Source organism: Poecilia formosa, unplaced genomic scaffold (genome assembly GCF_000485575.1).
Source record: "Poecilia formosa unplaced genomic scaffold, Poecilia_formosa-5.1.2 Scaffold242, whole genome shotgun sequence".
NCBI classification, from domain to species: Eukaryota; Metazoa; Chordata; class Actinopteri; order Cyprinodontiformes; family Poeciliidae; genus Poecilia; species Poecilia formosa.
The window spans coordinates 469,833-493,058 of NW_006800181.1; the positions used below are offsets into that span (position 1 = coordinate 469,833).

General features: G+C 39.0%; 3 protein-coding genes and 1 long non-coding RNA gene across 6 annotated transcripts in view; 1 reads left to right on the forward strand and 3 right to left on the reverse strand.

Moving 5' to 3' along the window:
* Positions 1-19,578, forward strand: LOC107838344 (uncharacterized). The gene is made up of 4 exons (XR_001664403.1): positions 1-13; positions 12,249-12,254; positions 13,339-13,341; positions 19,496-19,578. It is a non-coding gene; the product is annotated as an uncharacterized LOC107838344 (long non-coding RNA).
* Positions 275-7,356, reverse strand: LOC103150101 (phosphoribosyl pyrophosphate synthase-associated protein 1-like). The gene is made up of 10 exons (XM_007569565.2): positions 6,751-7,356; positions 5,434-5,486; positions 5,271-5,337; positions 4,471-4,643; positions 3,648-3,763; positions 3,457-3,512; positions 2,750-2,895; positions 2,536-2,606; positions 2,116-2,262; positions 275-679 (listed from the first exon to the last, which is right to left on the reverse strand). The coding sequence occupies exons 1-10, from the start codon at positions 6,912-6,914 to the stop codon at positions 521-523; spliced, it is 1,152 nt and encodes a 383-aa protein (XP_007569627.1). The 5' UTR covers positions 6,915-7,356; the 3' UTR covers positions 275-520.
* LOC103150102 (uncharacterized) lies at positions 8,139-13,766 on the reverse strand. Of its 3 annotated transcripts, XM_016680445.1 has the most exons (7): positions 13,644-13,759; positions 10,481-10,576; positions 10,232-10,373; positions 10,005-10,113; positions 9,545-9,629; positions 9,044-9,235; positions 8,139-8,835 (listed from the first exon to the last, which is right to left on the reverse strand). In XM_016680445.1, exons 1-7 carry the CDS (start codon positions 13,723-13,725, stop codon positions 8,708-8,710), a joined length of 834 nt encoding a protein of 277 aa, XP_016535931.1. In that variant the 5' UTR covers positions 13,726-13,759; the 3' UTR covers positions 8,139-8,707. The 3 variants fall into 3 exon arrangements, with proteins under 3 accessions (XP_016535931.1, XP_016535930.1, XP_007569628.1); XM_016680444.1 differs by having other exon boundaries at positions 8,744-9,235; positions 13,644-13,766; XM_007569566.2 differs by lacking the exon at positions 13,644-13,759 and adding an exon at positions 12,029-12,179 and having other exon boundaries at positions 8,744-9,235.
* The window catches only part of LOC103150103 (uncharacterized protein C16orf45 homolog), an 11,466-nt gene continuing 7,775 nt past the window's right edge, over positions 19,536-23,226 (reverse strand). The window contains exons 4-6 of the mRNA XM_007569568.2: positions 22,907-23,021; positions 22,077-22,147; positions 19,536-20,914 (exon numbers count right to left, since the gene is read on the reverse strand). Coding sequence (XP_007569630.2) covers positions 20,802-20,914; positions 22,077-22,147; positions 22,907-23,021 — 299 coding nt within the window. The 3' untranslated portion in view covers positions 19,536-20,801. The remainder of the gene's footprint in view (positions 20,915-22,076; positions 22,148-22,906; positions 23,022-23,226) is intronic.

The following is a 23,226-nucleotide window of genomic DNA, read 5'->3' on the forward strand; positions in this document are numbered from 1 at the left end:
AAAAAAACCTGATGTTTGGTAGAGATTAATACCTTTATGATGATTGTTAACCATCCAATTCCAGCTGGACATCAACACATTTGGCCTCTGCTTCCTGACTGAAAGCATGACTAAAAGTTTCATGTTCAGGTGTGAAGGTGGCAAACTGAAGTAGCTCTTGTTCCTGAAATGTACCCACGCTTCGCTTGTGCTATCACGTCTATATTTACAGCCAATAAAGTCAGACGTGCCACTTCAGGCTAGAGAAAAACAAGTGACAAAAAAAAGACAACACTTCTGAAAGAGTAACAGCTTTATTTGCTACAAGTTGCAGCATACAGGAAAACAAAAAACATTAGTGAGGACCCTGTAGTAATATTGAGCATGAACTTTATTGTTCTTGCCTCGTGTGTGACATTTGGTAAATAAAACCGACAGATTTATCGGCAACCTAGACAGGAAGAACAGACCGACGCAGAGATCTGCCCTGAGTCTGTGCGAGTGGAAATGTGCTGGAATGTAAACGTCTCCTCGTGTCGCCTCAGTCGTCCACAGTGATGTTGCGGAACAGGTAGGACATGGACTCTCCGTTGTGGATGCGGCGGATGGCCTCAGCCAGGATCAGACTCACGTCCACGGTTTTGATCTTCGGACACTGCAGCTTCTGCACCTCGTGAGGAACGGTGTTGGTCACGACTACCTGCGTGGGTTGGAGCAAAACTATGGAGGCTCAGAGGTGCCGCAATTCAAATCAGTCGATAAATGATTTGCTAAACTGTTATGTAGATTGTGATTTATTTCTGAGTAAATGTGGTAATAACCCAAAATGATCATCATTACACATTCAAAGCCTACAAATGTTTATTTAAAAATTTAATAATATTTCAAAACCAACTATTTCTAACCATTTATGGAATAAATATTAACTTGTAAAATGCATATTCGAATTTAGAAATTAACCGTTTGAAACATATTTACATATGAAATGACTAAAAGTGACTTCGGTTGAGTTAATCAGTAAAATGTTTGGGTTGATATTCACTCTTTTATGTTGTTTTATTTATTTGTTTACTCTAAAAATGATGCTACATTTGAATATTATGATGTATATATATTATTTTAAAAATTCAACGTGGTGTGCCTCTTGACCTTCTGTAATATATTTATTTATTCACTAATAAAGCATTTCCATGTAAATACAAATCCCGACATTTGTTGTGTTTCCTGTTTTAACTCTTCAACAATAATGAGCTCGTAAATAAATGTAACAATGTTTAACTAAAAAAAATAAATACATAGAATAATGCTGTGAGACTATATATACAGGTATATATATATTTTTTTTTTTCATTAACAGCTGAAGAAACTAAATGTCAGTAAAACTAATGCTACATATTTTATCAGTATGGAGTAATAAATCAAAAACATCACAATCAGTACTTTTCTTTCCAACATTCCTGTAAAGTAGCTGACAAACCAGCTTTACTTGGTTTGTGTCTTGTCATGAAAAGTTCTCCATAAATGTTCAGTTAAACTCAGATCTGGATTGTCTGCTGGTCATGAACACCAAGCTGACCTTTTCACATGGGAAAGATGGTCTTTCTAACAGTGACTGTGTTTATTTGCCTTTTTCCAGCAGAGTTTCAGAGTAATTTCCATTGTTTCAGCTGACAGTTGTGTTGTTGGGCCATGTTTTCTATCAATGGCTGACAGGTGGAAAATATCCTAAAGCTCTGATGTCACTCAGTTTTAGCTCCAGATTCCAGAATAAGACTTGTTCAGGTATCTGTTTTAGAAATACCAATAAGAGACGCTGTATAATTTTCTTCATCTGGTCTGAGAAAAGATGAGCCATTAAATATGAAATCACTTTGTTCTTTTCCTAAAGACATACTTTATAAAGCCAGAATGTTTATTTTTTCCATTTAATTCTTTTGTGATACATCTGATTTTTTCCTTTTTTGGTGGAAAATCAAATAAACAAAGAACCTGTCCAGTGCAGTAATTCCATATTTCTGCTAAGGGCTGTCATAAAATCTCACTTTTCATTGTTTCAGATGCATTAACTTATTGCACATCATTTCATAGCTGCAAAATATTTTCTTTCACTGTCAAATCTTCACACGAGACCTTTACCTCATCTATAGCAGACTCATCTATTAGTCTGGGAGCTTCTGCAGACAGCAGTCCATGTGTAGCCATGATGTAGATCTTGTACGCTCCTCTCTCCTTCAGGCTTTCTGCTGCTGCAACAAAGTCATCCACATCATCTATGATGTCATCCTGGGGAAGAGGTCACATGTTAGAGAGCAAAGACATGTTTTACATCACAGATATTTTTCCTAACTGTCTGGAGAAAAAAGAAATAGATGGCAGAAGGTCTCCAATAGACTGCAATATCCTGATATTTCAACTCTATGAGAAATTTCCTAGAGTAAAACCAGCAGCACAAGAGAGATAAAGTACAGCACAAGTTCATAAAATCCCAGATTGGTTACATTTCTCATAACGCATGTAACAATGCTTTTTATTTTCTTTGCAGCCAGCGAAGCTTACCACAATGATGGCAATTCTCCCACCTACGTCTCCGACGACGGTGATGGGAGGCTTCTCCTTCGGCATCATCACTGAGAAACAGATAAGTTACTGGTCTGAGTCAGGACACGCTCAGTTCGTGCTTCTACGCTGATCAACTTAAATGGTTGTCATTCAGTAATTCTCCAATTTTACTAAAGCCAGTTTACTTGACATAGTGTGTCATCCGACTTACATGGCAGCTCTAGGCCTGTGTGTCCTGCTGTGGTCCGGGACAGCGGGGGGGAATGTCGGCCATCTGCCATGTCCGACTCGGAATGCTGTGCCTCCCCATGCATCACTGCCAGGCCGAGCCTCAGCCTCTCAGCGTAAGCTTGGGCCCTGGAGCAGATAAACAGGCAGACATGGAGGAGACAAAAGGAAACAACAATGGCTACAGAAACTTTTAATCAGACGAGCCAAAGGCTGAAGAAAGGAGTTGGCAAAGGAAAATACGCCTGCAAAGAAGAGTTGACGCAAAACAAACAAAAAAAAAGGTTAAGGCCTTATACTGAAGTGTTTCATTGGAATGTAGGACAGAAATTGCATCTGCAACTCCTTCTTCACAGGCAAAACTCAAATTCAAAGATGATTTTACCATTCAAAAGGTTTCCATGTGAATAAAACAAAAAGAAACAGCTTTATTTGTCTGGGTTTATCAGGCAAATTAGCATAAAAACACATTGTAGCATACATTATACATAAACATAACCTGCTTGATGAAGGAATGACATCATAACATGATATAAAGGTAGAAAAAAGTCATTTTGCATAGTGACTCAATTCTTTTAACAGGCCACCTAAATAGGCATTGTAGTGATTTAAATGAGAGCTTCACTATGTTTTATCAGGCAAACCATTTGAATTATTATTATTATTATTAAGCTCTGAGTTTCTTGTTACCGTTTAGCAGCAGATGGAGACTTTGCAACAATGACAGCATTCCTGTAGTCTGGGATCTATTAAGAAAGAGACAGAATCTATGAGTGTATCCTAAGAAATAAAAAGGTGAAATACTACAGCCTTTACTGTAAGACTGAGTTTCTCAGAGAAAAATGAACAGTTTAATATTTTGTGCCTTCAGCATGATGTACCTCTTCTTGGATGTACTGGATGAGAAAAGGGGAAGCTCGGAGGTTGTCAATGGGGAAGTTAAAGAATCCCTGGATCTCCTTCTGGTGAAGATCCATAGTGATGATATGAGTAAGCCCTGCAACAGAATATAAGGCTTCAGTTCACAAGGAGCTTCAGAGCAAAATGACAATAGCAAAGAAATCTACAGAGATCCGTCAGCCGCACTGCAGTGTTCAAATCGCGTGGAAAAAGTAGATGCTTATAGTCTGGAAATTACGGTAATTCTTTTGAAGGAATGAATGCAGCACATTCAAGAATCTGTAAATTGTTCCCAAGCTTTGGGTAATATAATCATGAAACTAATTTTCTACGATCAAATAACCTTTATCAAGAATAATTTCCAGACTTTAAGTCTGCACAGACATCATGTTTCCAGCTGCTTCGAAATGGTGCAAAAAGTAGGTTACGCTATGAAATGTGACCGAGTCGTAGTTTGTGGCTCCAACTGCTTCAACTCGGTGGTTTGGTTTGTGAAAACTGAGCTATTCTGAGCTATGCAAAAGCATTGCACATAGTCACATGTCGACAGCAGTGATAAACTTTTGGAGTTTATCACTTCTGATGTTGAGGCTTCAGATGATGACTTCCTGACGTCAAAGGAAGTCACAAAAATGTATCGAAATTTGATTTATTATATTTAAAATGAGTTTTTAGATCATGAACACAAACATTAAGAAAGTAATTAGTGGGAATCACTTAGTTTAGTCCACAGCTGTGCAAACCTTACCACAGCATACCAACAGTGACTGGCTTCCCAGTTGTAAATGTGCAGCTCTGGCTCACCGGCTTTAGCCAACATGGAAGCGAGCAGCTTGCAGACGATGGATCCTCTCTTCCTCATCTTGCACTGCTTGCTGTAGGGAAAGTAGGGAATGACCCCAATGATGTTCTTGGCACACGATGTCTTCAGAGCGTAAGCCATCACCAGCAGCTCCATGACGGCCGTGTTGACGTCCCTGAAAAATCAAAGCAGGGGTTAAACGTCTGGTTGAGAGTCACAAATAAAAGCTGAGCAACGTGATATCTGCTTTCTAGCTAGTTAAATAAAAAAAAAAAGGGAAACAAATACAATTTCAGCATAATCATGATTATTGCTGAAACTTGCAATTGCTAAAAGGATTTACCTACATATATTTTCCCAATAATATGCTATTTTTACAATAACAATATCAACAGCACAGGTTAGCTATTAAGCGTACTTCAGGTGTGAACATTAAGGATGGTCACAATCCATCCCACTGGCCAGATTTATTATCAATATGCAAAGCATGCACGTCGGCCACTTGGAGTATAATACCGTACCAAATAATGCAGGCGAGTAGCCCTTTGAGATGGTAAGTTATGAAGTTTGCTTTTTGATATATTTGGCAGCTCCAGCACAGATTAGATCATTGTTATATTCTGGTTCATGTCACAGGAATTCAACAAGTTCGTACTTTTTTTTGTCCTTATTTTTTTGTGCATTCTTCTCCTGAATGTCCTTCCATAATTTATTTAGTTTCTTTTGTTGCTCATTAAATAAGCTCAATAATTCAGTTTTAATATATTAGTGTGTAGCTGCACGATTAAAAGTCTAAAATTACCTTGGAATGGTCTGAATAATAAAAATGTCTTGTCCTCGGACAGATTCCTTTACCTCTACTCGAGTCTCTGCAGAAAAGAAAAGAAAAAAATCACTGTGGGTTGAGATGCGATAAAGTCCTTATAGAGTGGGTCAGCAGTTATCTGGACACAGCTAAGCCTTACCTGTGTTTGACTCCTGATAAACTACCGACCTGCCCAGCTCCACACCCAGGCGTCTGTCAAAATAAAGTATTAAATCTGACTTAAAATAAACACAAATTAGACATTTTGATGATTAAACTGTTTTCTAAGAGAAATAAGTGTTTTTCAGAGACATCAACAGAAAGGTGACATTCCTAAAAAGAAATCTAACAGCACTATACCAAGTGGTGCATTACCAATTGGTAGACTGGCTTCAGATTAGCATTATGGAGTTAGCATTAGATATATATTTTTTTTTTGCATAGAGTGACACACAATGACTTAGAACTCTGAAGAGCTGATCCATAAACAAAGTAAAAGATTAAATAAAGCAGATTCAAGATCTAGATCAATAGAAATAGCAGTGTACCAATCGCTGGTTAAACACTGAGAAATCAGAAATCTTTTTCACTGTTCATTTGTGAAATGTGTCAAAAGCAAAACATCCCAGTTTCTTTTAGCATGTTTGGAATGTAAACCAATGGAAGAACAACATGTTCTGTGCTTTTCAGATACACAAGTCCTGAGATAAAAAGGAAAGGAATAGTACATAGTCAGAGGAAAGGAGGGAGGGGTGTTTTTCTGAACAGTGGGAGGCAGTGGTTGCTGAACCACAGTTGTTTTTTCATCTTAGAAATGTTTATTTGTAGATTTTGAGTTGCTGGTTTATTATTCTCACTTCAGTAAATAACCTGGAATTGGAACATTTTAATTTTGCTGGATAATGATTTTGCACAACATCAATTTCCCAACAGATATTATCATAAGAAAGCCAAAAGTTTATTTTTTTATTTTATTTTATTAAGCATTCATATCTGAGGTGTTTTTAGCATTTCTGGACTGACAGTTTTGTACTATATACATTACAACATTAATCCTCCTCAAAAATACAACTTGCCTGATAACTGTGCACGTAGTATTTCGTGGAACTATAGTCTGGAAACAAATTTATTTCTCCATGTTCACTCAGACCTGAACATTTTCTTATTTTCATGCTTTTTCACACTCGTTAGAAACCCGGAATGTCTTGTTTGTAATGGCAAAACCTTTGACAGGAATAGAAGAGCAAACATGCAGTAACTAGAGCGTACGCTGCGTCCTCTAATTCAGGAATTTTACCTGGAAATCCACCATACTTCTTTCCCAATGTTAGTAATAAAACACAGTTATACCGTTGCCATGTTTTGTTTATTGATAAACTTATACACTCCTGCAACAGGGTACGTAGAAAATGGGCAAATAACTGCACATTCACTCGGTTATTATTCTTAACGACACTCATAAAAGAATTAGACTCACTCTGTTATCCTCTTGGCCAGCTCGGTGCAGGCAGTGGAAGAGTTGGCAGAAAAAACCCGATAGTCGCTTCTTGAGATATTCATTTTTGTGTAGCCATACGACAGCTTGGAAGTCTGAGAGTAAGGAACCAGGGACCTGTGACCTCCAAAACGCCTTATGGGCATTCTGCTTTGCTTTGGCAAATATGAGAAATGTGTTGAGGTTTGACCCCAAAAGCAAACCGAGAGAAAAATCTTAAAAGTCCCCCGTGGATGTCAGGAAACCCACAGTATGTGTCCTCAGCTCTGCGTGTAAACTAAAAAACACAAAGGCCACATGTTTCCCACGTCACGTGGAGTCAGAGGTGAAGCGCTTGATGGAGAAGAAACAAAAAGACTGAACCAACACTGACTATGAGCTCGGCTGAGTTGAGTGTTTTCATGCGGTGAGTGAGGCTTTCAGAAGAGACGAGCTGTTTTAACAGCTGACTGCACTGAATCTGAACGATAACTCAGATAAATGCACATCCAGCAAAGTTCGACTGAAACTAAACTCCGTTTTGAGAATTGAAATCTGTTCACTACGCAGCATTCTTTCAGCTGCAGTAATAACACCGCCCCCAGGCAGACGTTCATTGGATGGTGCAAACAGTGACGTTCAAGAGAGCCAATCAGAGAGCTCCCATTCTTTCTCTTGTTCTTCTTTCTCGTGTTCTTTCATAAGTTTAACTCCGCTACTGCCATCTGCTGGAGTGGCAAAACTCCACTGTTTATTCATCGTTCAAGCTTGTGTTTACTGGTGCGGTTCAGAAAGGACCCAGCGTTTTCGGTGAGCTTGAGAAATTTCTTTGTGTGTTCCTAAAAGGCAAACACTTAGGGGTTAATCTCACACTGTGTTTTTTTTCCACATCCCTGCCCTTCTTTGTATCTCTTCAATAAATATATTTTCTTGTCACTTTATAATAAAATTATTTACCAAAAAGATTGCTGCAAGTCAATGACTCGATGCAATCTATTAGGTTTCTTAAGATAGAAAAGTTTTTAAACTAATTTGAATAATGAATCGAAATGGACTGGCCTATTTGATCACTCGGATCGATTAAAATGACTTTTTTGTAACCTTGAGATGACATGTTATGAATTAAACTGAATTGAATTAAGATAATAGATGGATGTCTGAATGGATGTAAGGAAATGAAGAAAGAAATGGAGATTTGCAGTAATAATGTAGACGTTTGCAAGGTGCGGTATGGGTGTAAAGAGTAACCAGCAGGGAACTAAGGTCACGACCCTGGGGGACACTAGAGGAGATTTTACTGCAAATCTAGACTCTCTGAGGTCCAATAGAGAATTTTCCTGTGTGGTTCTAGTAAATGGTGATGAGACAAAAGGGGAAAAGATTCTCTTTAAGTTGGTGGTAACTTTCCTTTATCAGCATAACACTTGAAATAAACATTAGCAGCATGTTATCCAAAGCAGCGTAACACAAATATGAAGTCTTAAGATTAATATTATGGCTGCCACTAAAAGTAAAAAATAGGAGATCTTATATACTTTCACCTTAACTCAGCAGCTACATGTCTGTCTACAAACCCATCTTTAATGTTTTAATAAATAAAACTGTGTGTACTGAAACTCTACAGTTTTCTGTCTGTTAGCACAGTGTGTACAGGTTTACATCATATTTAAATTCTCTCACAGTTTGTTAGAAAAAGGCTGTGGCTCGGATGCATCTATCCATGCAAAGGGCTCCAGAAACTCATGATTTTATCAGTTGAGGAACTTCATAACTACTTCTGTTCAGAGAGGTCAAGGCAACAGAACAATCCTGCCCTAACTTTTAATCTAGGCTCACTGTTCCTCTCTTCGATCTTCTCACTTCTAGTTTTACCGTCTTTCTTCCTCTTCACTGCAGTTTGCGCCGCCTTCCATGTTCCCACCCTCTGCCTACGTGTGCTGCAGGTGGTGGCTTCTCACTTTTAGCCTTTCAGCACTTTATCTTTGAGCAGGTCCAAAATGACCTGCCTCTCCTGGCTCTCCAGTTCAAACCGCCGCTCCCTCTCTTTTCTCTCCGCTTCCAGACGTTCTCTCTCCAGAGCGATCTTACCTGAAATGAAGAATGACAAACGATTGTTTACTGACAAAGAACACATATTTTCATTCCAGTAACCATGCATGAGGTGATGAGTGAACAGAGCCACCACTTGGCACATTGTATAAAATGTTGAATTTTAACACTGAGCACAGACAAATCTTTGAACCCCCAATTTCTGATAAAGCAAAGCTGGAGTTAAATTCAGCAAAAGAAATCCCACTCCTCTGAATCTCCAGCTCTTCTCGACGTAGAGAAAGCTCCTCCTCCCGGAGCCGCTGCTCCGCCTCCGAGCGCTTCTCCAGAAAGCTCAGGATCTCTGAGTAGGTCTGGCAGCAACACTGGCAGGGCCGCTTGGCTGTGGGCGCCGCTGACAGCTCTGCCATGTGCTCACGCTCTTCTTCTGCTTCTGTAACTGCGAGACAAACGTTAGAACCAGGAGGAAACGGAGCAGGCAGGGATTATTCCAAAATATCTAAGAAACACAAAGAAAATATATAGGTGCTTCAGCTGAAGAGAAAGCTCCACATTTTTAAAAAAGTCAACAAACACTTGATTTTGTGGACCAATCAGCTAGTTCTACAAATGTTTATATCAGATTTTTTGTACAGAGTCATATTGAATTTTTCACCCTTCTCGATATATCTCTGAAACATTTTTTTTAAATGTACAAAATAAAGGCCTTTACTTTGATGTGCTGCAAAGCGCAGTGAATCTGTATTACCTAAAGGGGGCAGCCGTGTGACGTTAGGCTTGTCTGGTTCTGTAAGAGTTAGTTCCTCTATTAGATGATTCCTTGGCTCTTCATCCTGAACATGACAGATAAAAAAAAAAGCTTTACAAACAAAACTATTTTTTTTTTTAATGTAGAATACATATGCCAACTCAGCTACATTTAGAACAGACACAGTTCAAGGTGATGATTAGTCAATTTTAGTTGATCTAAGTTCTAACTATTTCTGCATTTCAAATGAGTGTTTTGGACTGTAAGGATAAAAACAAAGGATAAAAACAGAGAGAAATCCTGAGCAGAGACATACAGATTATTCCAACTCTACATGGAAAAATGCCAGATGTTAGGAGCCTGGGCACCTCGAAACTTGAGACCTTTTTTCTTGCTGCAAGGCAAAAGTCCAAATTGTTAAAAATGTCTTATTACTGAACATGGTTCCACTGACGCTCACTTGATATTTTGCACCGTCACCACTGACCAGCAGCCCCTTCTCAGCCTCTAGCTCCAAAACCTCGTGGAGCAAATCTTCCTTTTGGGCATACAACTTCTCCGTTCCAAACCTGTGTTAAAAGCAAAGCACTCATTCCGGTAGCATGAGTTTGATAACATGCCATGACACATGTTTGACATCCCCTTGTCAAACGTTGCACTTACTATAAGGTATGAAAGTAAACCAACCTGCGCAAACTGGGAAAGTCTTGTTTCTTGTAGTAGTCCAGCAGCAACATGGTCCTCTCCCGACATCTCCTGGCATCTACCTCGAAGCTCTCCTCCTGGAGGGCCGCGGTGATGATCTCCCCCACCCTGGCCCACATCCGCCCTGACAAAGCGAACGACAGCAGAACATAGCATATCAAATAAAGGCTGCAGTTTGACCCATGTTTGTGTTTACAGTAGAATAGTGTCTTCAAAGAAACAAAAACCCACCTGGCTCTTTAGAACCGAACGGGTTCTGGGCGATGACCTCCCTCAGAAGGATGATGTCATGCCTCGCCGAGAAACGCACCTGACGCTTTCGGGGCGCTGTGAAAGGGGCAGGAAATAGAAAACTCTTCAGTTAGAAGCAGAAATTATTAGAAGAACACGTTGTAGCATAATGGGAAAAGGTCTGGAAAAACAGGAGTTTTGTTTTGTGTCTTTGTGAACACTCTGAAAACACCATTCCCACCACGAAACATAATGGCGGCAGATCACGATTTTTCTTTTCAGCACGAATAGCAAGAAGAGGATTAAGTGGAGAAGCAGCCGAAATGTTCAGGTTCTCGAGGTTCTCCAGATGTTCACATTTAGAATGACAACCATTATAGTCATCCTTTTAAAAACATATGAAGCCTGTCTGCAAGTTCACCAGAATCCATGTAAAAAGAACTAAGCTAATACGTAGAAAGTCCTTTGGTCAGAGCATGCAAACGCAAACTGCGTTTGGGGAAGCCAGCACCATACAATGAACACACCGTCCCCCCATGAAACATAATGCTGTAGGGATGCTTTTCATCAGCAGGGACAGGGAAACAAGTCAGAGTAAATGACAAGACGGTTGGAGCTAAATATAGAGCAATCCTAGAAGAAAATCTCTTAAAAGGTCTTGTGTGACTTGAATGGCATAAAGGTCCAAACCTAAATCCAGTTGAGAATCTCTGGTACCGCTTGAAAATTCAGGTTCCGATGAACACCCTAGCCATTCTAAAAAAACAAAAAACTTAAGGAAAAAAAACCTAAAAAATCAGTTGCTACAACTCTAGAGCTAGCAGGGACATATCCAAACAAATCTGCAATGAGTTGCTACAAGATTTTTATTCCAAAAATCTGGATAAATAATGGACTTTTAGGATTATTAATAGCAATTGTTAAATTATGTATTTGTTTCCTTCTACATAAGAGTTACACATTACTTTGTCTTGGTTTATCATATGAAATAAATACATTTTTGTGAATGAGTTGTGAAGAAATGTATTATTGTTTTTTACAAAGAACAATGCTGACTCACGCAATATAAAGAATTCAAACATTTTAAAAGTAATATAAGAGTTGCAGATAATGTATGACGATCATAAATAAACGGCCTATGAAAATACAACTCTACCAGAGTTTAGGCGCTTCAGCAAAACCACATTTCCTGGCTTCAAACTTAAGTAATGTGAGTCAGAGAGGGATCCAATCAGAAAAGCTTTATTTGATCCCTTCCCACTAACTTAGCACCACATAAGTGATTTTTAAGAAAAAGAGAAAACAGATCATGTTTGACAGAAAACAGCAGCTTGGCATTCTGTGTATAAGCGACTTGCAGATACAGAAGTAAAGCACTCAGCGTGAACAACAGCCAGTAACCCCACAGGGGCTGCAGCAGCAGCACTTCCACCGCGTCAGAGGAGGTGGAGCATCTGTGCACAAGTGCACCGAGGCGACTGCGGTGCTGGGCATGTTGGCGTTAGGCCTCCCGAGACGCGCCAGGCGTGGAACTCTGAAAAATCTCACCGTTGTTGATCGGGACTTCCACCACCACCCGGTCCATGTTTGTGTTCGGCGCATCCGGGAACCGCATGACGCCGACAGTACACGTCCACTCACCAGTACAGGTTTCACTCTGACGTGTGAGCCAACTTGGCGGAGGAGCAACGCTCGTCTCTTGAACTTGTAATGATTTTATACGACCACAAGATGGAGCCCGAAAGCTGTTAATGACAGCGGGATCAAGCAGCACGTAATGTCTTGTGTTGCGCAGTGTTTAACGGACATCCACAACCTACATGACAACAAGCATGAGGACACACAAGCTCCAGAATTATGTCAATAAAATTGTATGTTATATTTTAATTGGATTATATTAAGTTCTGCTCACAGGGTTAACAGGTCCAGGAGTGTTAAACTTTGAAATATCTCTGCTTCGACGCACCTGAGTCAAATAAACAGGCCATTACCCAGCCAGCATGCCCAGGTGGGCCCCATGTGGGGGAAAGGAGGGCAGACTATATGGGTCCCATAGGCCATTAGAAGGACTCTGGAGAACTAAACTACATACTCAGGAGGCAATTCTACCATTTTCAGGTGTGATGGACCAGGAACACTTTTAAAAGTGTCAGCATCCTTTTCTCTGGGCGACCTCCTCCAGTTCCTTCTGGGGGATCCCAAGGCCTTCCCAGGCCAGACAAGAAGTTCTTGTGGTTTTCCCAAATTTTCTTCCCGGCTGCTGTTGATCAGATGTCTGACCATCTGAATTCTTTCAACTTCTTTGAAGATTGAAGACTTCTTTCAACTTGAAGGAGCAGTTGCGCTACTTGCACTGGCTTCAACAGTCCAATAGAGCTCAATTGAAACTTCCTCAAACGGGAAAATCGCTTTAAAAATGTCAGAAAGGAAATCTACAAAACAGTGTGATGCTGTCACGTTAATATGGACCAAAATCTCAGAGAAAGTTTTTATATCTTTGCAAAATGTTTCAATAGAACTTAGAATAATGCCTGTAACCCAGTTTTTCACTAGTCATCCAATAAAGTGGCCAATGAGCATAAAATGCCATTAATTCAACTAGCACAGTTAAAGAGGGCCAACAATTTGCACATAATCTGTGACTACAGAACATTTCTTTGTAAATGTTGGGTGAAGAGTGAAGTTTATAACTAACATTGTATCTGGAGCCAAAAATTGGCCCTCTGTTCAACAAGCTTCTTGAAAATCTGATCTTGTAACAGGCACTCTTCCTCATCAGACGAGTGAATCTAAAAGATTGCTAAGAAAAGACAAGAATGAAAATGTTGCAAAGTGCAAATGTTGACCTGGGATGGTAGATCGTTGAGAAAGCTGTGATTAATGAGAATTTAAAAAAAAAAAAAAGAGCCAGTCAAAAGTACTGTACATTACAATTAAGGACCAACATAATCATAATAAAATGAAAAGAACCAAATGTAGTTCCACCAATTTCAAAATTCTGACATATTTCATTTGACTTTGGTTTTGTTTTTATTACAAGGTGCACATATATTCTCCATAATGTAATTAAAGGAATTTAAATAGAGTCCTGCTTTATTATAATTACGTGGTTAAGGGGAATAAGTGTGTGAAGCATGAGTCAGAGCAGTGAACGCCCTCTAACCTGTCAGTGATGGTGAAGGTTTCCTCTGTTTAGAAGAGAAATGACAGCCGCCATAACAGTAAACCAGCAGGAAACAATGCATCACTCTGACACTGATCAGCTGAAGGTGGTCAGACAAAAAGAAATGAGTGCGATAAGAGCTATCTGCCTCTGCTGCATACAATATGTGTCATGTAAGTACAACTCATCACCATGGTAATGCACATGAAAGAATAGGAAGCAGGCAAGCTCCAGCTGCCTGCAACCCAGCAGCTGCCAAACTCTCTGCTCAGATGTCAGTGGACTGTTAATTAGTCAGGACACACAGTCCTCGTCCTGCTGGGATCAAAGACTGTTTCCTGTAGGTGCTTCAGAGTAGAGCAACCAGTAAATGGACAGCATGAAGATATTTTTCTCCTACCTGCCTTTGACCATGCCGTTACCTTGTAACCTTAAAAAGGTGCCTAATATACCAATATAGGTACCTTTCTCTTTTGGTATCTAGATCATATGTGTCAAAAAAATCGAGATCAAACTCAAGATTATAGCTTTTTATGTGAGACTCCAGAGGGACGCATAAATAGGACCTTGAAGATCACCGTTTTGTGCTCAAGTATTATTTTATCAAATCAAAGCAGTTTTGTAACGGCATACTGTCAAGCTACATCAATCGGAAATTCGCTGAAAAAATCAACAGACTCCCACATTTTTTCCACCGGTTTAGCGCAAATAAACTTGTGAAATGGTTGAAAACACTGGGTTTAAGTGATGCTAACTCCCACCTGCAGGTGGCAATATGTCTCACTTCTGACCCGCGATTGATGTGGCGAATAACAGGAAGTCACATTTGCAGTCTTAAATGAGCACAGATATTTTAAGTTAGCGCCTCAAAATCAGTGATTTTGATTGCAATAAAATCCCAAAAAACAATCACAAAATCCTGGAGGGACTAATCGGTGTTAAAAGATGTTCAATATGATTTTATTTTAAGAAGAACTTATCAAATGAGGTAGTTATTTATTAATATTTTTATCAGTTTTGTCAATAGGTCATTCTGGAACAACCGACCCTTTGAGAACATTCATGATGCTGATGTGACCCAATTAGTTTGACAGTCCTGCTCTAGAATATAGATGCTACGTTAGCATGAAGGGGCTGACCTTTTATCACCAAAACACATTTACTATATCTGTACAAAAAACATTGGAAATGCACCGCAGTGAACAGCCACATTTAGGTAAAGAAGAAGTTTTAGGTTTTCATGATGAATTGGTTCAAAAGTTACAGCATTGTTTATGATTTTCAACAGTTTTTCTTTCCATGTGGCATGAAATGAGGCATTGTACAAGTTTTCATATCCCTTAAACTGTGGTGTTCCCCACAGTTTAATGCTGCCATCCCAAGTTTTTTTTTTAGCAACCTGAATACCTTTGCAAAATACTCACCCTAGTGAATGTGTCAGTTTTGCTTTCAGCTTGGCATTGGAGCTATCGATAACATTGTTTTATTCTTAGCAAATAATAGCATCTATTTGATCAGTTCCTATAGTGATGAGTCATATGCTGTGTTCTGCATGACAAGCTGAAGTGATGGATCTCTGCTCAGAACCTGCAAACAATATTTTTCTGTGTACTTAATGTTTACTCCGCTGTAACAAGCAGACTTCTGTTTGAAAGCGATGGAAATATGATCAGGGCCACCATTAGAAATAAATTCTCATACTGAAAACATGAAGGACTCGATGCAAGCTGAAAATCCAATCATCTGCCTTGTAGCCAAGGAAGGACTGCAGATCGTGGCTTCTCAGATTAAGCTTGTAGTTATTCAACGTGTTTGGTATCCATGGCAGCCAGTGCTTGTTGGGGCCTTCTTATTTAGTTACACTTGTCTGCATCCTTGTAACTTCGTGCACATGCTATGTGAATAAAAGTCAGCTACACACTGTCTGCAAGGCGCAGACAGACACTCAAGTCGTCCTCTTTAAAGTTTTTAATGAAAAAGAAACAAACAGGTCTTGAACTTGACAAACAGGAGGTAGACAAAATAATAGGCAATAGGACAGCGAAATCCAGCAAGAGACAATAAAAAAATCTTAAATACTGTAATGTGGCAATAGAAAAAGATGAGCTAATCATAGGAAATGTGGTTCACCTGGGGCAAAGGGAAAGCAGAAAACTGGGGAAGGAGACCAATTAACAGAGCTAAAAACTAAAACGGAAAAAGACAGACAACAATCTAAGAGAAATAAATAGAAGCACAACATAAGCATAAGCTAAGAAATGAATGAAATATGTAGAAATACCCTAGCAACAATAATTACCATTTAGAAATAAAAGGAATATGGCAAGACCTATGATACATAACTCAAAAGAAAATAATCCAACACATAAAAAAACCTAAAACTCAAAAGAAGCATCTTGTTATTAAATGAAGTAAAAAAGACAGACGACCATTACAATTTTGATTTTGAAACTTCCCAAATGTTTGATAATACTTGGAATACAAACCATAAGATGTGATATTTTATCTTCTCATCATGCAGGTCATGAATTCATGGTCATCTCCAGTGTTTTAATTTGACGTAATATAAATCTGGATGAAAGCTGAGACCTTGGGTTTTTTTTTCCAAGCCGAATGCAGGAGGTTCAGAGTGAAAAACACTCAGAAAAATCTGAACAGTTAAATTTTTAATCTTATTCACAAGGTTTTTGTTTTTACCACTTTTATTTAAACAAATGTGTTTTTTATGCAATGATGCAAACCTGCTTGTTGAATATTTTAGAATTTTTCTGTTTAATTTTTCGGACCTGGTGATCTTCCTGGGGTTTGGGCGTTCTGGGAGGCCTTTGGATGACTGTGGCTCTGATCTCCTCCATGTCTGCCTCGAGTTCTGGGGAGTTCTGGTTGTGTTCCCCAATAGACTTGTCGGTCTTCAGAGGGTTAGTAAATATACCAGAAATGGTCCTAAATATGACAGGTAAACAAGTACACACACATATTTTCTGTTCATTCGCTTCCTAAACAAACAAATGTAGGCGTGTGCAAAACCCGCAAGATGTGAGGAAGGTACACAGGACTGTGGAATCTGACTGACAGTCTTGACCTTTTCAACCACGAGTCGTCCTTCTGGGAGTTCAGAGTAATTCCACCAAAGATGAGTCAGACGGAGGATGACGCTCCCCTCAAACACACACACACACACACACTGCCCCTATCAATCTCTGCGTCCACTCCCCTCCTTTCTCTTTTCATCTCGTCTACTTTACTTTCAGTCAGTTTAGCCTCTCTTCTTATTGCATCTGCATTTCCCTGTTATACAAAAACAGATTTTTGACTTTTGGAATTTCTGTCCACATTTTTGTTTCATCCTTTTTTTTTTTTTACTGCTGTGATGTTTTAAAAGCTCAGAAATGCTCTGCAGTTTGTTTATTGGTTGCATGAAAATGAATGAACGAATGAATGAAGGGAAATGCTGCTAATATGACAACATATCTGCACTACGCTGGCAAATAGAAACAGACATTTCTATGTGAAGTGTCATTGAACAGGCTGCTCGTGAGACTCTTTCTTGATATTACAAGAGACCATGTTTGCTTTAATTTCTTTAAAAGAAAATCATCAGTCGAGGATTTAGGATCACAGTTTCTACAGCTGTACTCTCAGCAGCAGCTCTGGAACTGTCTAATTATAGTACAGAGATGCAACTGATGAAATATCTCCAAAACCCACAAGGAAAGACGGTTTTCTACACTTTCAAAAGTCATTATTTAAATATCATCAACAATAAAACCACAACTGACATAAAAACAGTCCATATGCATGTATGCTATTTGATTGTGATGAATTGTGCTGATGTTTAGCTCATCTAAAGACACTATGTTAGAAATTGAGAGGTTTTCCCAGCTTACCTTTTTGTGCTTGGCAGGCTATATAGTCAAAACAAATCTGGATTTTGAGATTTTGTGTGGTAGATCAACACAAACACTGAGATTTATGCAAACACTTTTTATGAATCTTTAAGATGTCTTCAGCAGAACAACAATATATCTAACTCCACATTTTATGTATAACATGTCCGACGTTCAGCACTGCACCAAACATTATGTGAGGGACCCTGAAGTTAATCCACAATATAAAAAAAAAACGCCAAAATTGTCAGCTGCGTCTTTGTGATTTGTGCTTTTTCTGTCTGTATTTCATCGAAATCCTCCGTTTCACTGAATTGTCCAACTTTTTTTTTCTTTTTCCTTTAGCTTCAAAGTTACTGAATGTATTAAACAGTTTCCATGGCAACTTGTATTCTGGGCAGTGGAAAACAAACACAATAAATTAGTTAGAGAGCATATGTCCCTGCAGCCCATGTACTGCTGCACTGTAGCATTTATAAAAAGAAACATGGTAATGACATGAAAAACATCGTCATTGGTTGAAAAATCTAACAATATGCACAGCTCTGATAAGAAGTTAATAAATACTCGTCATGGGCATGAACGCTCAACCAATTTTGGGCTTTTAATTTTTTTTCAAATCAACAAACAACCTCAATGATTTTAAAAAAAGGAGTTTGAATTTAACTTTTTTCAATGCAGATTTTCCATAATTTGTTATTTATACAAGATCAAATATATACACTCACTACCATTAAAGATCGTTCAGTAAAATACACCTTGATCACTGACTCAATGAAGACAATAAACAGTATTTGGCATAGTCTTTGCCAGAGTTGGAAGCATTGGTAACACTTTATTTGAAGGAGGTGAATAAGACTGTCATGACACTGTCATAAACATGACATAACACCTGTCATGAACATGAATAAGCCTTCATGAATATTTATGACTGTTGTCATAAAGCGTCATTCAGTAAATTATGACACTTTTAATACAAAGTTAACATTATTCAAAATGTCTTTGTTATGACAACTTGACATTAACCAGGAAATCATTACTGTTTAAACTTTACCTTTAATAACATAAAGTTACCTAATTTTTAAAGTGCAATCAGTAATACTTTTATAACAAATTTATATCAGTAATGATTTCCTGGTTAATGTCAAGCTGTCAAAACAAAGACATTTCAAATAATGTCAACTGTGTATTAAAAGTGTCATAATTTACCGAATGACACTTTATAACAACAGTCATAAATATTCATGAAGGCTTATTCATCTTCATGACAAATGTTATGTCATGTTTATGAAAGTGTCATGACAGCCTTACTCACCCCCCTTCAAATAAAGTGTTACCGAAGCATTTATTTAAACTGGTTGGTTTCCTGGCACAGTCATGGCTTTTGTGTAGGAAAACTTAGTATCCACGTTTCAACGCTGATTTATGGTGAAGCTGAAGAATTTCTCTCATCTTCATTAACATGGCTCCTCCATTAGAAATGCACCCGTATCACTGCGAGCAAATCAGGCCCATAGCATGACGCTACCTCCTCCATGTTTGGCAGCTTGGTGCAGCATTCTTATGTTTGAAGGTTTTTAAGGTTTAATTCCTTTTTGTTATAAATAATTATTTAAATTTTGCCCAACCATGTTCCATTTCTCCAGAACCCATCTGAGTCATTCACGTGAACACATGGCGATTTTAGTCAAGCTTGTTGCAGCTTGAGCTTCCGACTTTATCGCCAACCTTTTAGTCCGTAACGATGGAAAACCTGTGGACGGTGACACAGATGCTCCAGAAAGTGTTAGTTCATCTCTGGATGAAATCTTGGTGGCTTCTAAATTTTTCCTTAACACCCTGGCCCAGGGGTGACCCATTGGATCAGATGGCTGAAATTAATACACAACTGAGTATGAAACACAGGAACCTCTAGGTTAACAATAAGCCTGGGTAATGGCTGCAAATGTATGGGTTTAAATCTAGGCTTGTGCCAAGAAACAAGCTGGTTTCTTGGCACCTTTTCCTTTGAAAATGAAGTCTACCAATTGGGATAAGAAAAGTTACCAAATATCCTGATCAAATATTGATGGATATTACTTAAAATCCAGGCCTGTTGTCTGAAAGTAAACCCATGTTTATCTGATGACAACCATTTCTGATTAGAAAAGAAATCAAACAACCAGAAGCATGAACACAAAATGTGCACAACATTTGATCATGTGTGACTACAGAATAATAAAAGTCCAATTTGGGCTATGAAATTCATCATAATTGTTTAATCTATCATCAGCACAAGCTAAAAAGAAGTTAAAACAAATCCTTAAAAGACCAGAATTTGAATGACATCGGCATCCATGATGAGTTGTGCTTAAACTTCCCGCGGGAACTTCCTGGCAATGAGCTAAAGAGCTGTGCAGTTGGCAAGCAAATAAAAAAAATATATATGTGTGCTTTATTTAAACCACTTTCATGTGAAATGTGTGGGCACTGAAGTGTGAGGTGATAAAGTTATACTGAGTCTGAAGGTAATGCAGCATATCAATTGAGTGTTGAACCATGACGGATGATACAAACCTGAGAGCAGCTCAGTACAGGGAGGCGTGTGTAGATATAGATATACATATATATATATATAGTTATATACAGCACTGGTAGATATCTAATTTCAACTTAATATGCAGACATTCAAAAGCAAATTAAAAAAAGCTGGAACTTCTGAGTCGACTTAGGTGTTGGAGGAAAAAGTGGAGCATAAAGACTCGGCTTCCTCTTTTATAAACCGGCGCTTTTTCAAAGGTCAAACCCGCGTTTGTCTGTCGCCAAACGGCACGCAGCTTTGTGCTGACACACCTCCCGGCCAGTTTCATCGCCATTATCTCCCAAACACTAATTATAAAGTTCTAGCTGCGTCCAGTCTGGCTTACTTGCTGCAAAATGGGAAAGTCTTTGAAAAGGAGATGACAATTATAGGAGATGCACGAAAACTTTGAATGTACAACTTGTGGCCGAGTCATGATGGTTGAGTCCAATTAGTGTGCACACGCCAACAGCTGCTGCCGGGCTTGGCTGCTCCGAGCCTTTAGCGCTGGGTATAAAAGAAAGTGTTTACAGTAGCTTACACTGGGATGAGAAGCACAGACAAAAAGCAGAGGCAAAACTGAATATTCTGATCATTTTTGCAACAAAATAGTTTCCACAGATGTGCACGCCTCCGTCAGTGTCTCTCCGCGTCTCTTTCTCACACCTAATTGGTGAACTTGGTGTGCGAGTCTTTCGCTTTGGCTGCTGCCTACATGATGGAGCACGTAAAGCCACAGCACTCCTTCAGGAGGGTGAGGCCTGTCTTGGTGAAAGGGGAGGAGGTCTGCTGAGCTCTAGCTGGCACCCTTCTTGATGATGCACCTAAAATCCAAAACAAGTCGGATAAAGCAGGTCACCACTCCGGATGTAACCAGGTCTCATGATATAAATACGCCATAATAACATGATTGGAATGATTGGTCCTGGAGAGTGCGATCTGTTCACTGCCTGCGTGTGGTGTTGTTTGGTGAGGTGAGCTGCTATCAGCCCCGGATATGAAGGTGAAAGAGGCAAAGACGTTACAAAAAAAAAATGGATGTACTGTAATTGCCCCTTCAAAGCTATTAAATGTTTCTCGTCACCCCCCGGCAGGAGCAGATGACATCAAGCAGATATTTTTCCTTTGCGACACTGTGGAGGAAATTTGAGCTGCTCGTCTTTTCAAGATTGCTTTGATTGCGCATCACTAAAAGATTTTCATTTTCCGTTTCTTTCATTCAGGAGAGAAATTGCTGGTGTGGTTTGGATACCCCTTCCACTTCACATTCCAAGTCTGCCTGACCTTACATCCACGAACTGATACCCGGACATTCTCCTTCGGGATTTTCTCCTTCAGGAGAGCAAAATTCACGGTTCAATCAAGTGGCATTATGCTACCGGAACCATGTTTGACTGCAGGTATGATGTTCTTTTTCTGAAATGACGTGTTAGTTTTGCTTCTGCTTTGTCAAGCCACAGAATATTTTTCCAAAAGTCATTCAGGTTCTTTCTTTCTTTCTTTCTTTCTTTCTTTCTTTCTTTCTTTCTTTCTTTCTTTCTTTCTTTCTTTCTTTCTTTCTTTCTTATTTTTTTGCAAGTGTGAGACTGGTTTTTTGTTTCCTTCTGATCAACTGTGGCTCTGTGAGAGAAGAATATGTCTTAAAATCAAAATGTTATAATTCGAATTTACTTCCTGCTGCATATCTATATTCCCCAGGGTAAGGAAACCATAGGTTGCTACTCAGGCTTTTTATTAGAGAATGTGACTCAAGTGTAAGGCAATTTGAGCAGCATATACGCCTAGGAAAGCGCCGTATAAATTCAGTCTATTAGAACATTTTTGCCCCGTCTCCTTCTCACTGTTGAATCATGAACACTAATTTTAACCGAGACGAGTGAGTCCCACCAGACGTTAGACATTCTGGGTCTCTCCAGCTGTTGATGTATTTAGATGTCACGTATATAATTTAATAACATAATTTCTCGTTTTTGCCTGCTTAAATACCTGATTTCTTCAAGTTTCTTGGCAATCTGGATTTCAAAAACTCTGCCATTTCTTTATCTTCTTCTTTTTCCCTGAAAACAAAATTGGGGTCACATGTCGGTTATGTATTTATTTATTTTTCTGGGTTAAATGTTTTTAAAACAAACAACATTGTTGGCCCTCAAAAATGTTAAATGCATAATTCTGAAATGACCATTTTCAACAGTTCTCACAAAATGGTACCGTACAGACTAAAATATACAATAAACCAACATTTAAAGAAATATCTGTCTCCTCCTGTATTGATGCAATGATTTTCTGGCAGTTTGGCAAGAGGACAGTTCGAGTCATGTCAAACTATTGCTTCCCCGATTTTTTCCTCCAACGGTAACAATAAGCCTTACACCCAAACACTTTTACATTTTTAGTTTCATCACACACAAATCCACAAAATGACAGTCTTTCTCCCTGTGTCATGAAGCACGTAGGCATGTCTTAGCCAAGGTATTTGGAAATCCTTCCCATAAACGAGGCAGAGCTGTTGAGGTCCACAACTCTCCTCCTAATATGTTGATTGATTTGTTGCCTTACATATTCATGTATATGAAGTGAAGTGTGCAAATCTCCAAAAATCATCATCTTCCCCTTTCTTACGTTTTTGCTCCTGTCAATGAAAATGTGTTTTTGAAGCTTCTTCCCCTTTGGGAAGCTGTGTGTTGCATGTATTGTGTGTTCTTTGCAACTTATCTTTAGCTTGATCTATTCATTGCATTTTATCCGTCACTTTCCAATACATCGGATCGGACAACAACAGAATGCGTTAACAAGTTCCTATAGAGCATGACACACACCTGAGGCGTTCAAACTCAACATCATCCACTAAGAAATCTCTGGTCTCCACCAGCTTGTGAATCTGCTGCAGCAGCTCTTCCTCCTTCTGTCGGTCTTCGTTGGACTTGTCCTTATCTAGAGTACAAACACAATTTGGTAATAATGGTGTGGATTTGACTTACTGTGAGTTTCTGCTCGAGAAAAACTTTTGATTTCCTTTGAAAAGAACCTCAGATTGAAGTGATGGTACAGACTGTGCTGAAAACTCTGAGAAATTTGAGCCGGGGGGGCAAATGAGGGTGTTATTTCATGACTGTTTGACCAACAGATTTGTTGTTGC